Below are 13,920 nucleotides of genomic sequence, written 5' to 3'. Positions count from 1 at the left end.
AGCTGGATCCTAATTTGGAGAGTATAGGACAGCCCGGGTGAGGTTTCACTCCCTTATGCATTTTAGGCAGACAGTAAAGAATGGGGGATTGGGGGTTCTCCTTATTGAGAAATTGTACTCCAATTGTACTCCATTAACAGCTATTTTGATGATATTCTGAATATGCTGACTAGGGTCCTTGGGTAATAAACAGTAGTGATCAGCATTAGAAAGTTACCATTGAATTTCCCCAACATAATCATCCCTATCCATCACAAGCCCTCCTCCTTTATCAGCAGACTCAATGACAATGCTCGTGTAACCCCCATGCCCAGAATGGGTTGAACCAGTAAGGGGGTGGAGACTCAGAGCAGCAGAAAGGCTGCAGAGCTCTTTGGAGAAGACAAGGCTACCAGACTCAGACCTTGATTTCTATAAGCCCTTAACACCTTGTTAAGGGTTTCTTTTTGTGGTTGTAATGGGTGAGAGTTCTCCTGGAAACCTTCATCATGTTGCATCCTGTTCATCAAGCCCTTGGAGTCTTCAGAGGCCAACCCACTTGCAAAGAAGAATTGGACTTGGCAGTATCAGTAGACTGTAAAATTGCTAGGAAGGACTTGAAATGCAACCCTGAACAGGACCTTGAATTGAAATGTTAAATGTTGATGTTTAATGTTATTTGTAAAGAGAAGTAAACTGTTTTGTTTAAATTTGGTTCTTTGCAACTCCTTCCAAGTACTGTCCCACAGAACCCACAAGCTGAGGTTACAAAATGGCTTTTTCCCAACCAGGCGTTAAGGGGGCTTGGAAGTGAGATTGCAAATATAAATTGCTTGCAAATGGAAGTGTGCAGCAAGTTGGGGTTTGATCCCCATATAACTGTTTTGTTATTTGATGTAAAGTCTCAGAGAGATGTTGCTGTGTGAATTTGGAAACACTGTTTGGAAGTTAAATGAAGGAAGGGATCTCCAGTCAGCACTTGAAATCCCCCATCCCTTCTACCTGAAACTGGCTTGGTTTACTGGAATTGCAACATTTGCTGTAAAGAGTTTTGCAAACTGCCAGTGCTGCTAAGCTTTACATGGAAAAAACAATGTTCTGCATCTCAGATGCATTCAAATGTGGTTCCTCCAAGTACAGGAGTCTCTGGGGAAATCATTGCTTGTTAATGATTTCAAGAGTTGCATAGTAATTACTGTGTCGAGGACGACAGAATTTTGAGTGGGGGGAGAAATGTAACCCCATGCCCAGAATGGAGTTGAACCAGTAAGGGGGTGGAGACTTCCAGAGCAGCAGAAAGGGCTGCAGAGCTCTTTGGAGCAAGTTACAAGAGCACCAGACTCAGGACCTTGATTTCTATAAAGCCCTTAACACCTTGTTATGGGGTTTCTTTTTGTGGTTGTAATGGGTGAGAGTTCTCCTCCGGAAACCTTCATCATGTTGCATCCTGTTCATCAAGCCCTTGGAGTCTTCAGGGGCCAACCCACTTGCAAAGAAGAATTGGACTTGGCAGTATCAGTAGACTGTAACTAGAAGGACTTGAAATGCAACCTGAACAGGACCTTGAATTGTAATATTAAATGTTGATTTTTAATGTTATTTGTAAAGAGAAGTAAACTGTTTTGTTTAAATTTGGTTCTTTGCAACTCCTTCCAAGTACTGTCCCACAGAACCCACAAGCTGAGGTTACACTCGCATCTGTCAGGAGGTCTCTTAATGCTTGTTGTTTCTCTTCGGATAAGTTATTTCTAAGAGCCTTATGAGATTTTTTCTAAGTTCTCTATTTTTTTAATGATCACATTAGAGAAGGTGGATCTGGGTTTGAAAGGGTGAAGCTCAGTATGGGAATTTTTAAAGTAGCTTTTAAGTTTGATATTCCTAACTAGTTTAAAGGAATCATACCCAAATGTAATGCTAACAATTGTGTGGCAGTTAATATCTTACATGACAAATTAACTTCTAAGTCTTGCATTTGTTTTAGAGCAGTGGTGGCGAACCTATGGCACGGGTGCCAGAGGTGGCACTCAGAGCTCTCTCTGTGGGCACGTGCAGAGTCGCCCATCCCCCACACACATCTAGGCTGGCCTGGGCCACTGGGCTTGATTATTAGCATTAAACCTAAGACCTAGTTTTGTGGAAGCAGTGTAGGTAACCCTGTTAAGCGCTGTTAAACCCCACTGATTTTCATGTGAAGAACTAAAGCATGATCCTTTACCTGGGAGTAAGCTTGGTTGCTGGCAATGGGGCTTGCTTCTGAGTAAACCCTCCTTGGGTCATGATTCACCCATTGGAAGAGTTGCATGGTTGCTTCAAAACAAAGCCACCGACTACCACCAAGTTTACTCCCGAGTAACACATGCCTTGGAGCCAATCGTTTTTTCTAAACTAAACCCCCAGTATTCAGGTTAAATTGCCGTGTTGGCACTTTGCAATAAATAAGTGGGTTTTGGGTTGCAATTTGAGTTCTTTTGATGAGTCAGTGAGACAGTCAGTCAGTGGTATTTCGCATTTATAGATATAGATAACTAGGGAGACAATGGTCTCCAATAAAGATAATAATGTAAAGCAACCAGAAAGTATAACCAGAACTGCCTTCTCTTAGGAGAGGAAAAGCCACCACTTGGGAGGGCAGATGTCCTTTCCACTCAATGGAGAATGACCCTTCATGGTTAAGTCCAATGTTCTTTCTCCATTGAGTACCAGGACATCTGGGTGATGTTCTACAGCAGTGTCACCTCTATAGGGTGGGATCAAAATCTTTTCCCAGTACGTGTTCCAGCACTCTTTGTCTGAAGGTAGCGTCAGAAGAACTGAATGTATTAAGCCTATAGTGGCGCACAAAGGTAGAGATGAATGACCAAGTAGCCGCTCAACAAATCTCCTCAACCGATACACTATTATTGAAAGCCACATTGGTAGACATGTTGGGCACAGAGTGAGCTGTTATCCCCCCTGGGATGGGAAGCTTCTGGGTCCTATAAGCTTCTGCAATACACTCCCATAGACATTTACTGATGGTCTGAGTAGATAATTTCTCGCCCTTGTTGTGGTTGGCTACAGAAACAAATAGGGGCTCTGACCTTCAAAATTCACGAGCCTTATAAGAAATTAATTCAGTGCCCTCTGGACGTCCAACTTATGCCAGTACACTTCTTTAGGATGCTTGGGGTGGGGACAAAAGATAGATAGGAAGTTTTCCTGCTGTCTGTGAAATCTTGAGTTTACTTTTGGAATGAAAGCTGGATCGGTACGTAAAACGACCTTCTCCTTATGGAAAATGCACAGCAATGTTTTTTTTCTGAGAGGGTCGCAAACTCCAATACCCTCCTGAACAAGACGATTGCCACTAAGAAAATCACCTTCATCCTGTTTTAGGGAACTGGACATGATGGATTCAAATGGAGGGCCAGTTAACGCATGTAGTACCATATGAAGTTTCCAGGTAGGAAAGTGATGTTGAATAGGACCATGTTGAATAGGACCACTTTGGAAACTAGCCCCTTTCAGGAAATAGCCCCTTTCAGGAAACTTCTGATGTGTGAATGGGACGTCAAACAGTAACCATCCAAGACCTGGACTACAGAGGCTATTGCTGCTATCTGTCGCCGAAGCGGACCTCAGACCGTCCTTGAGGCCATCTTGCAGGAATCCCAATATATCAGTGGCCTCTGGAGAGGTGGGATTCTTCTTCTTTCTCCAACACTATCTGATGAAGGCCTTCCAGGTGTATTGTAGATACTCCTCGTAGATGGTCTCCTGGCAGCCAATATGGTATTGATGACCTCAGTGTTGTAACCTCTTGCAATCAGAGAGTGCCGTTCAATTTCCTTGCAGTTAAGCTCAAACAACTGAGATCTGGATATTTGACCGGACCCTGTGATAGTAAGTCCCTGTCTGGAGGGAGACGAAGAGGTCTGTGTGACAACAGATTGAAAACGTTTGCGAACCAGGGATGAGGCCACTAAGGTGGCACCAATATGACCTCTGTTCTTGAATCTTGCACAGCAATCTGGGCATCAAGGGGAATGAAGGAAAGGTATACAACAGACCCAGGGGCCAACTAGATGATAGTGAATCCATTGCTCCTGACAGCGGGTGGCTGAATCGTGAAAAGAACCTGGTATTTGAGCATGTCAATGAGAAGCAAATAGATCCAGGACTGGATAACCCATTGGCAGCGTGATCCAAAGGAACACCTCTCTCTTCGAGGCCCATTTGCCTGGATGAATCCTCTGACAACTCAGCCAGTCCGCCTGGAAGTTGTCAATCCCCTGAATGTGCTCAGCTCTGAGTGACAACAGATAACTCTCCGCCCACTGGACTCTCCACCTCTCCCTGTAGTGCTGGTGATCTGGACTCCCCCCTTGATGGTTCAGGTAGGCTTCTGCTGCCACAATGTCAGTTCTCAGTAATATGTGGGTCCCTTGGAGGGCTTCCTCGAAGTCCTGTAGCACCAACCATTATCCCTCCATCTCCAGGATGTTGATGGGCAATCTGGAATCCGGGTCATCCAGGGTAGCACCCCAGCCTGACAGACTCACATTGGTGAATACCTATTTACTGGAGCTGATCCAGAAAATCTTGCCCTGTGACAGGTTGGATGTCTTGGTCCACCAAAGTAGGCTGAGGCCTACTGGAAGAGGAATCTTCAGTGTCATGGAAGACTTCCTGGCTATGTGGGGCTAAAGAGGGCGAAGGAATCTCTGCAGGGTCCTGGCATGAAAACATCCCCATTGCACTTTCTCTGAGTAGGCCACAAAGAGCCCCATGAAGCTGGCTAATACAAGCAGAGGGCATCGTGGCTTGGATAGGATGGACCCGATCGTTGCCTTCAGCTTGACCTGTTTGTCCTTTGGTGTGAACAAAAGAACATAAGAACTAAGAACTAGCCTGCTGGATCAGAGTCCATGTAGTCCAGCACTCTGCTACTCGCAATGGCCCACCAGGTGCCTTTGGGAGCTCACATGCAAGATGTGAAAGCAATGGCCTTCTACTGCTGCTGCTCCTGAGCACCTGGTCTGTTAAGGCATTTGCAATCTCAGATCAAAGAGGATCAAGATTGGTAGCCATAAATCGACTTCTCCTCCATAAATCTGTCCAAGCCCCTTTTAAAGCTATCTAGGTTAGTGGCCATCACCACCTCCTGTGGCAGCATATTCCAAACACCAATCACACATTCGCGTGAAAGAAGTGTTTCCTTTTATTGAGGTCCCTAATTCTTCCCCAAAGATATTTTCACATGTAATTGCCCCTTGGTTCCCGCGAAGTATTGTTTCCTTGAAAAAAGAGAGAAAAATTACTCTGTCAACATTTTCTACCCCATGCATAATTTTATAACTTCAATCATATCCCCCCTCAGCCGCCTCCTCTCCAAACTAAAGAGTCCCAAACGCTGCAGCCTCTCCTCATAGGGAAGGTGCTCCAGTCCCTTCAATCATCCTTGTTTGCCCTTCTCTGCACTTTTTCTATCTCCTCAATAATCCTTTTTTTGAGACGCGGCCGAATTCACGTGACCAGAACTGGACCCAGCCAGTACTCCAAGAATGCGGTCGCTTCCACTGCTTTATATAAGGGCATGACAATCTTTGCAGTTTTATTATCAACTCCTTTCCCTAATGATCCCACAGCATAGGAGTTTCGTTCCTTTTCCACAGCTGCCATGCATTGAGTTGACATTTCCATGGAACTATCAACTAAGATGCCCAAATCCCTTTCCTGGTCTGTGACTGTGATAGCACTGACCCTTGTAGCTTGTATGTGAAGTTTGGATTTTTTGCCCTTATGTGCATCACCTTACATTTTGCTACATTGAACTGCATTTGCCATTTCTGAGCCCACTCACCTAATTTATCAAGGTCCGCTTGGAGCTCTTCGCAATCCTTTGCGGTTCTCACCACACTACATAATTTGGTATCATCTGCAAACTTGGCCACCACGCTACCCACCCCTACTTCCAGGTCATTTATGAATAGGTTAAAGAGCACTGGTCCCAAAACGGATCCTGGCAGCTGTGAAAAAGGCAAACTCTATACTGGGGATCATTAGGAAAGGAGTTGATAATAAAACTGCAAAGATTGTCATGCCCTTATATAAAGCAGTGGTGCGACCACACTTGGAGTACTGTGTTCAGTTCCGGTCGCCACATCTCAAAAAGGATATCGAAGAGATAGAAAAAGTGCAGAGAAGGGCAACGAGGATGATTGAAGGATTGGAGCACCTTCTTTATGAGGAGAGGCTGCAGCGTTTGGGACTCTTTAGTTTGGAGAGGAGGCGGCTGAGGGGTGATATGATTGAAGTCTACAAAATTATGCATGGGGTAGAAAATGTTGACAGAGAGAATTTTTTCTCTCTTTCTCACAATACTAGAACCAGGGGGCATTCATTGAAAATGCTGGGGGGAAGAATTAGGACTAATAAAAGGAAACACTTCTTCACGCAACGTGTGATTGGTGTTTGGAATATGCTGCCACAGGAGGTGGTGATGGCCACTAACCTGGATAGCTTTAAAAGGGGCTTGGACAGATTTATGGAGGAGAAGTCGATTTATGGCTACCAATCTTGATCCTCTTTGATCTGAGATTGCAAATGCCTTAACAGACCAGGTGCTCAGGAGCAACAGCCACAGAAGGCCATTGCTTTCACATCCTGCATGTGAGCTCCCAAAGGCACCTGGTGGACCACTGCGAGTAACAGAGACCTGGACTAGATGGACTCTGGTCTGATCCAGCTGGCTTGTTCTTATGACAGCAATACAGAAAACTCAATGCAGAACAAAGATTCTTGGGCAAATTTCTGGGATGTTCCTGCAGGGGGCGCATTTTTGGATTATCAGCACCAAAATTTCAGGGTATCATCTGGAAACTGTCCTGATGCCCCTCCCCAAGTTTGGTGCAGTTTGGTTCAGGGGGTCCAAAGTTATGGAAGGGGTGCCCCATCCCCCATTCTTTGCTAAGGAGATGGGGGCTACCCTGAATTATCTGTATAATGATAGTCCTCAGCAACCACAGGAAGCTGAATTTTTTTTTGAAGATTCCTGTCTCCCCATTTGGATAATGCAGAAAACCCAGATGTCCTGGAACTCAATGGAAAATGGAGGCAACTTTACATACTGATGTAAGGACATACCTCCCACATACATTTTTAAAGTCCCCCCAAGTGTAAAGAAAAGTCTTGTTTTCAAACACAGTACATAAAAGAAGCACACTAGCTATGACAGATACAGAACAGAGTATGCAGTTGATGTAGGAACAAAGGTAAATGACAAGATAATTCCAGTATAGTTCTGTGTTGAATACATGATCCACCCTAAGCCTACTAACTTCTACCATGACTAGAAAAATCAAGCATGGAAAATGCAGATGCTACTGCTCTTTTTAAATTAAGATCAACATCCACATTAGCTAGGAATTGCCTGAGATCTTAAATGACGGCACAAATTAACTATTTCAACTTTTACCCAGTCAGGCTTATACCAGACTTTACATTTAAATGTTGTAACCCAATCAATAGTATATTTAGCCTGATTGTACTGGTCTCTTCCTCCTGTGAACTTACAGAAGAGCCCTGCAGTAGGTGTATTTGCATGACCATTGTAGTATAAAAAAACTGATTATAGCAACTTCTGATTTTTTTCATTTGATCTTGGAGGTCATGAATGTTGCTTTATATCTCTTAAGTTTCAGCTTTTATTTTTAAATTGTGCCCAAGTATAAAATATGCTTACAGTCTAATATACAAATCTGTATTGGTCCCCCATATAAACTGACCTGTTCAATTTCCATGCTAAGAACTAGAGCTAGAAAGGCCATTCTAGGCCTCAGGCAAAAATTCTAAGGGGCCAAATGCATGACAAAAGTATCACTTGAGAAAGGAATTTTATTTCAAGCGTCTAAAGGGGGTATTACAAACCATAGAGAGTAAAAACATTAGAAACTATTCCAAAATTGGCTGTAGCTTCAAAATAAAAATCCAAGCAAGTTTTACAATGAAGAACGCTATTCAATTAAATTGTTTAAAAAGATTTAAAAGTATTGGCTTTGCCATATTTTGCTAACCCATTATAAAAAGCTGGGCATAAATATTCCGTGCATTCATATGCATTATTTGGTGTTGCATATTATATACCTTGGTACAGTATTTAAGATATCACTGAAGAGTTTGACGCAGTGCACTTATAAATAATGTAGTCATTATAAATCACATTGAAAACATACCTTGCCATTTCATTGTTACAAATTCAGTATTCCAGTGAACATAGAAATAAAATAGCTACAACAACCAATATTTTGACTTTATTTTTAATATAAAAATGTTATTACTGCAAACCCACCCTACCATTTTCCTTCCCTAAATGTAATGCTTTTACTTCTTTGAAATAAAAATAAAGTACTAATTCTATATACATCACATGTACCATACAAAAATGTATCCAAAGTTTCTATTGCTACCAAAGTGTTCTAAAATTAAAAGTTACATAAATCCCCTCATTGAAAACAAAGATTACAAGTTACAAAAGAAGTCAAAATTACACACAACCCATCAAGTTATTTTGTACAACCATTTCCAAGACAGCTTCTCCCCTAAAGCAAATTGTCTTATGTGCCTGTATAAAAATGTATATCAATATATTTTCTGATTTATTTTTTCTTTATAAAGCAAATTAATACATTTTCTACAATAAATATAACACAGGGAGGCACATAAAATCTAGGGGAGATAGATGGGATATGGTTTTGCAAGAAATATATTCACAGGCTTTAAGCCAATTTTGAGTGTAACAAAAGAATTTCTAAAATGATATTTTGGGCAACAATGGAGTGTTTTTGGTGATTTTTCAAGTGATGTACATAGCGTTTTTTTTTTAACTTCTGCCATCTTTCTCACAAAGTACCCTTCAAAATAATGCAGTTCTCTCTCTTAAAATACACATTTGTTGTTGTAAATTTACATCTTAACTATGTGGTACTTTGTGTGAAAAGTAATGATTTATGTAAAAATCAAACATTCAGAGGTCTTGTTAAAAAGCTACAGATCACAAAAATAATATATAAGCAGCACCATATGATTTAGGCAAACTTATCTGATGTTACTTTAATTCTCAGCACCTTAAGCTGGAAGGTAGTGCTTAAGATTTATTTTTCAAAATGCAGAAAGAAATGGCAGCAACAATCTATCCCTTTCTCAGACAAACAAAAGAAATAAAAAGCTACCTCTAAAATCAGAATAAGTTAAGAGTTGAATATACATATATGTACACTTTATGAACACTATGAACAAAATATTTTTAGTGGGAAATCCTTCCAACAGCAACACAATAATACAAATCAGTATGGCAATCGTGATTCAGAAGAACTGCTCAACCAGTTAAATTGGTAGAACTCTGCCACTGGATCAATTATTACAAATCTGTATCTTCAGTACATTCTTGCAGACAGAAGTTAACTTGTAGATTTCTATACAAGATGGGGATGTGTTGTGCCTTGGTTGCACCCTAGTCAATGTCACTGAAGTCACTGACGGGTTCCCCATGAACTCTACGTAGATGGTTCATTGCACGATCAAAGGCAACTCTTACAGCTTTGCGAATACTTGAGTTCCGACCTTCCATCATTTTTAACTTGTCTATTGTTTCATCAATCCCAAGTGGAATCATTTTTGATTTTGGAAGCCACTGCCTATAATTGACAAAATAAATTAACCATTATGCAATGTTTTAAAACATTGAACATGAATATTTATGTCCAGTGCAAAATTCATTTTAAATACATATACATCTGCTTTCCACTTTAAAACATTCACTTTTAAAACACGCTTTAAAAAATACACACAATGAGAAGCAGAATAAAAGTAGTAGTATACATAAATGGCTTCGAGAACGAAGAATACTGATATGTTGCTTTCTCTGCAAACTGTGGAAGAACTTTGCAGTTAGAATACTAGCTGTAAACCACCAGCTGAGTAACCACTCTGACCAGAATGTGGAAAACTGACGCTTTTGGAACTCGCTCTGGGGTGGAGGGCTGGGAGGATGGATGGACCATCATTGGTTTACAGACACATGAAATATTTTTAAACATGACCACCTCTCATTTCTTCACTACTGGAAGATAATCATATAACTAAAGAGAGAGTTCATCTGCACTGAAAACAGCAACCTTGATGTGAGATAATCCTGTCCTCTGGGAACTATAAATCAGAAAGGAACATTAAAAAGTCAGAAGTACAGAATAGATACATAAGACTTGATGACAGGATCAATGGTACAAAAATTAAAAGGAAATCTGATGACTGCATTCAAAGTGGAACTATGCACGAATGATTATCATATTATTGCTCAAAAATACAAATTGCTCATAAAGTTCTTGTTGAGATTTGTCACTTAAGAAGAATGAGTTAAAGAGTACATGATGAAATGAGCCAGCAACTTTGGGTATAATATAAAAATGGACAGTGGAAGAATATGTGGTTAAAGAGTCTTAAATTTACATTAAGTTTCGGTCTGAAAGAGAATTTCTATAAAATGACGCATTGTTAGTCTCTGATACTAGAGAAACTGGCAAAGATGTATAAATGAATGTGTGTTGGAAAAGTGATCATCATGAAGGGACTTTTTATCATTTATGGTGGACTTGTAACAATACTAGAAAACTGAATACAAATACATTCAATAATTCAGAAGATTTTAAAGTAACATACAAATGCAACCAGAGAATTTTTTTTGGGATCTGTGGACAGTTTGAAAAAAAACACCCCAGAACTTTGTTTTTATATATGACATCGTCCGCAATCTATATATATATAAATCTATCAGTGAGTTTTTCTGCTGACAGTTAATCTCCCAAACTACTGGACCAATTGATTTGAAATTTACACACAACGTCGCATTCGCGTGCGGCCAGGTTTCCATACTGTTTCCACACCTCCTGTTGTGTACATGTCACAACTGTGCCAGTTATTGTGTACATGCCACACCTGTGGCAGTTGTAACCACAGTTCTGTTCCGCAACAGCACCATCTGCTGGCCACTAAAGCAACACCCTCTGATACAAGGGAAACAACCATGCCTTCCTTGAAAACCGCTGCCATCTGGAGTGAAAAGGATGGGGCCTGCCATCTGGACATGGCCCACCCACCCTAGCAGAGGAAGGGGAAGGTGAGGGAGGGTCTGGGGGTTTGCTGGACCAAATGCTCTGAAATTTGAACACAACGTAGCTCATGCCTCCCAGCGTGTTTTCAGCTACGTAATTTGCCTGCAAGGGAAGGGAGTGAAAGGGACAGGCTCAGCCACCTGGACACGGCTCACCCACCCTAGCAGAGGAAGGAGAACGTAAGGGAGGGACAGGGGAGGTTGCCATACAAGGGAACGGGAGAGAGGGAGGGGAGCGAGGGGCCCCTTGCCCCTCCTCTCCCTTGCAACCATTGTGCAATAACACATGTTCGAACCATTCGCTTCCCCTTTTCTTTCTTTTTCACTTTACCAGACTTAGCCACAGCAACGCATGGCCGGGCCCGCTAGTAATATTATGTGTAAAAATGGAAAATTTCATCTACACCTACAACCGAAGAGCTGCTTATAAAGTTGCTGAAGTTGGTAGAGAAAACTTACTTCTTTGATAAAGAACTTGTTTAAATTCTTAGATAACTGGAAACCTCTAACAGACTTTTTAATGTAAAACAGAAAAAAAATAAACTGATGATTTGTGAATTTTAGGAATAAAAGAATAGGGAAATAGAGAAAAGTGTGAAGCTTATTAGTAATATACAATTAATTTTATAATTGTAACTAGAGAACATGTTGTAATGTGTTGTGTGTGTATCCCTGGTGCAGATGAAATCAAGGCCTCTTCCTTTTCTGCTGCTATATTTACTCTTTGTATTTTTTTTCTTTTTTGTTTGTATGTTTTTAAAGACTTAATTAAAAGTTTAGCCAAGAGATAAAAAGGCAATAATCTCCATATCTGCTGAAAACATGAAGACTATAAAAAAGCTTTAGTCCACTGCTTAAATCTGTGCAATGCTGTTGCACAGCAGGATTTAACAGGAAGAAAACAATCAGTGTTACTACACTGATTGTTACTACAACACAGTCCCTACTTTGTGCACTTAAGATTATTTTCCTGTAGAAGTGGAGCAGAGTTTCATTAACAGGTCTGAAGAAACAGAGAGACATACAGGAGACAGTACTCTACAAGGTAAGTCAGGCCTCAGTTCTATATTAGTCAGTAGAATGAATTATGTCTGGATGCTAATCAGCAGCTAGTGCAGCTGAGCAAGATCTCACACATTTTCTGCTTTTATCATTGACTAGTAGACAGGCAGTAGGTTTCTGCACCAGTAGTAAATTTTGAATCGTCTTTGAAGCAAAATCTCACATACACATCACTGTGCTATATTGGATGTATTTATTTTATTTTATTTATTTTTCAGATTTTTAGACCGCCCCATCCCCTAGGGCCATGGTGGTGAACCTTTGGCACTCCAGATGTTATGGACTACAATTCCCATCAGCCCCTGCCAGCATGACCAATTGGCCATGCTGGCAGGGGCTGATGGGAATTGTAGTCCATAACATCTGGAGTGCCAAAGGTTCGCCACCACTGCCCTAGGGGCTCTGGGCGGTGTACAACACGATAACCATTGTATACAGATAAAAACAGTTAAAACCTTTAAAAGCAGCAGTAGATAAAGGACTAAAAAGAATAATTAAATTAATTTGTAAGATGGCGTCCGACAATCTAATTTCACCCTCTTTCAGAGAGGGAAGGGCAGCAAATCCCGAGATGGCAAAGGCACAGATGTAAAGGCCACGGGAGGGGGGGGCACCATCAACGGCTGGTACCTCCAAAGGCCCGGCGGAACAGCTCCGTCTTACAGGCCCTGCGGAATTCTGTAAGGTCCTGCAGGGCCCGGACAGCTGGTGGAAGAGCGTTCCACCAGGCTGGGGCCAGGGCTGTAAAGGCCCTGGCCCGCGTGGAGGCCAGCCGTATCATCAAGGGGCCAGGGACCACCAGTAAATTGGCCTCTGCTGAACGAAGAGGCCGTATTGGGACATGTGGGGTGATGCGGTCCCGAAGATACGAAGGTCCCAGGCTGCGTAAGGCCTTAAAGGTCAACACCAGCACCTTGAAGATGATTCGGAACTCCACTGGTAGCCAATGCAGCTGGCGTAGCACAGGTTGGATATGATCCCAGGTGGCATTACCTGTGAGCAAACGCGCAGCTGCATTTTGGACCAGCTTTAACTTCTGAATCAAACGCAAGGGAAGGCCCGCGTAGAGCGAGTTACAATAGTCTAATCTGGAGATGACCGTTGCATGGATCACTGTGGCCAGGTCGGTCTGGGAGAGGAAGGGGGCCAACCGCCGGGCCTGGCGAAGGTGGAAAAAAGCAACCCGGGTAATATGGGCCACCTGGGTCTCCATTGATAGAGACGAATCCAGGTGGACCCCCAGGTTGCGTACGGAGGGGGTCGGTGCCAATGTGACCCCCTCCCACACCGGCGGCTGAAACATCCCCCTCTCCCCCTCGCGGCCCAGCCAGAGGATCTCCGTCTTCGATGGGTTCAGTTTTATCCTGCTCTGTCGCAACCAACCAGCAACCGCCTCCAAACAATGCTGTAGAGCTGCAGGGGCGGCGGCTGTTCCCCTCTCCATCAACAGAATGAGCTGAGTGTCATCCGCATACTGATGACAGGACAGCCCAAAACTCCGTACCAGCTGAGCAAGGGGTCGCATGTAGATGTTAAATAACAGCGGGGACAATAATGCCCCCTGGGGTACGCCGCAATAAAGCGGGCACTTCCAGGAGGCCTCATCCCCGCACCTCACTTGCTGTACTGTGCTATACTGGATTTACAAGGCTTATCAATGATCATAACCACATAAATGGTCATGGGTTGAGAAACAGTCATGGTAAGATCCTTGTTCAGCAGAGTCCATCAGA

General features: G+C 42.4%; 1 protein-coding gene across 3 annotated transcripts in view; it reads right to left on the bottom strand.

Annotated features, from left to right (window-relative positions):
- Positions 1–7,836: 7,836 nt before the first annotated feature.
- Positions 7,837–13,920, bottom strand: part of BRD1 (bromodomain containing 1) — a 55,796-nt gene continuing 49,712 nt past the window's right edge. For all 3 annotated transcript variants that reach the window (XM_048499665.1, XM_048499664.1, XM_048499666.1), the window contains exon 13: positions 7,837–9,653. In XM_048499665.1, the coding sequence (XP_048355622.1) occupies positions 9,470–9,653 (184 nt within the window). In that variant the 3' untranslated portion in view covers positions 7,837–9,469. The remainder of the gene's footprint in view (positions 9,654–13,920) is intronic.

The sequence above is a fragment of the Sphaerodactylus townsendi genome, linkage group LG06 (genome assembly GCF_021028975.2).
Source record: "Sphaerodactylus townsendi isolate TG3544 linkage group LG06, MPM_Stown_v2.3, whole genome shotgun sequence".
NCBI lineage: Eukaryota > Metazoa > Chordata > Lepidosauria > Squamata > Sphaerodactylidae > Sphaerodactylus > Sphaerodactylus townsendi.
The sequence above is the reverse complement of the archived record's forward strand: the minus strand, read 5'-3'. Positions and strand labels throughout refer to the sequence as shown.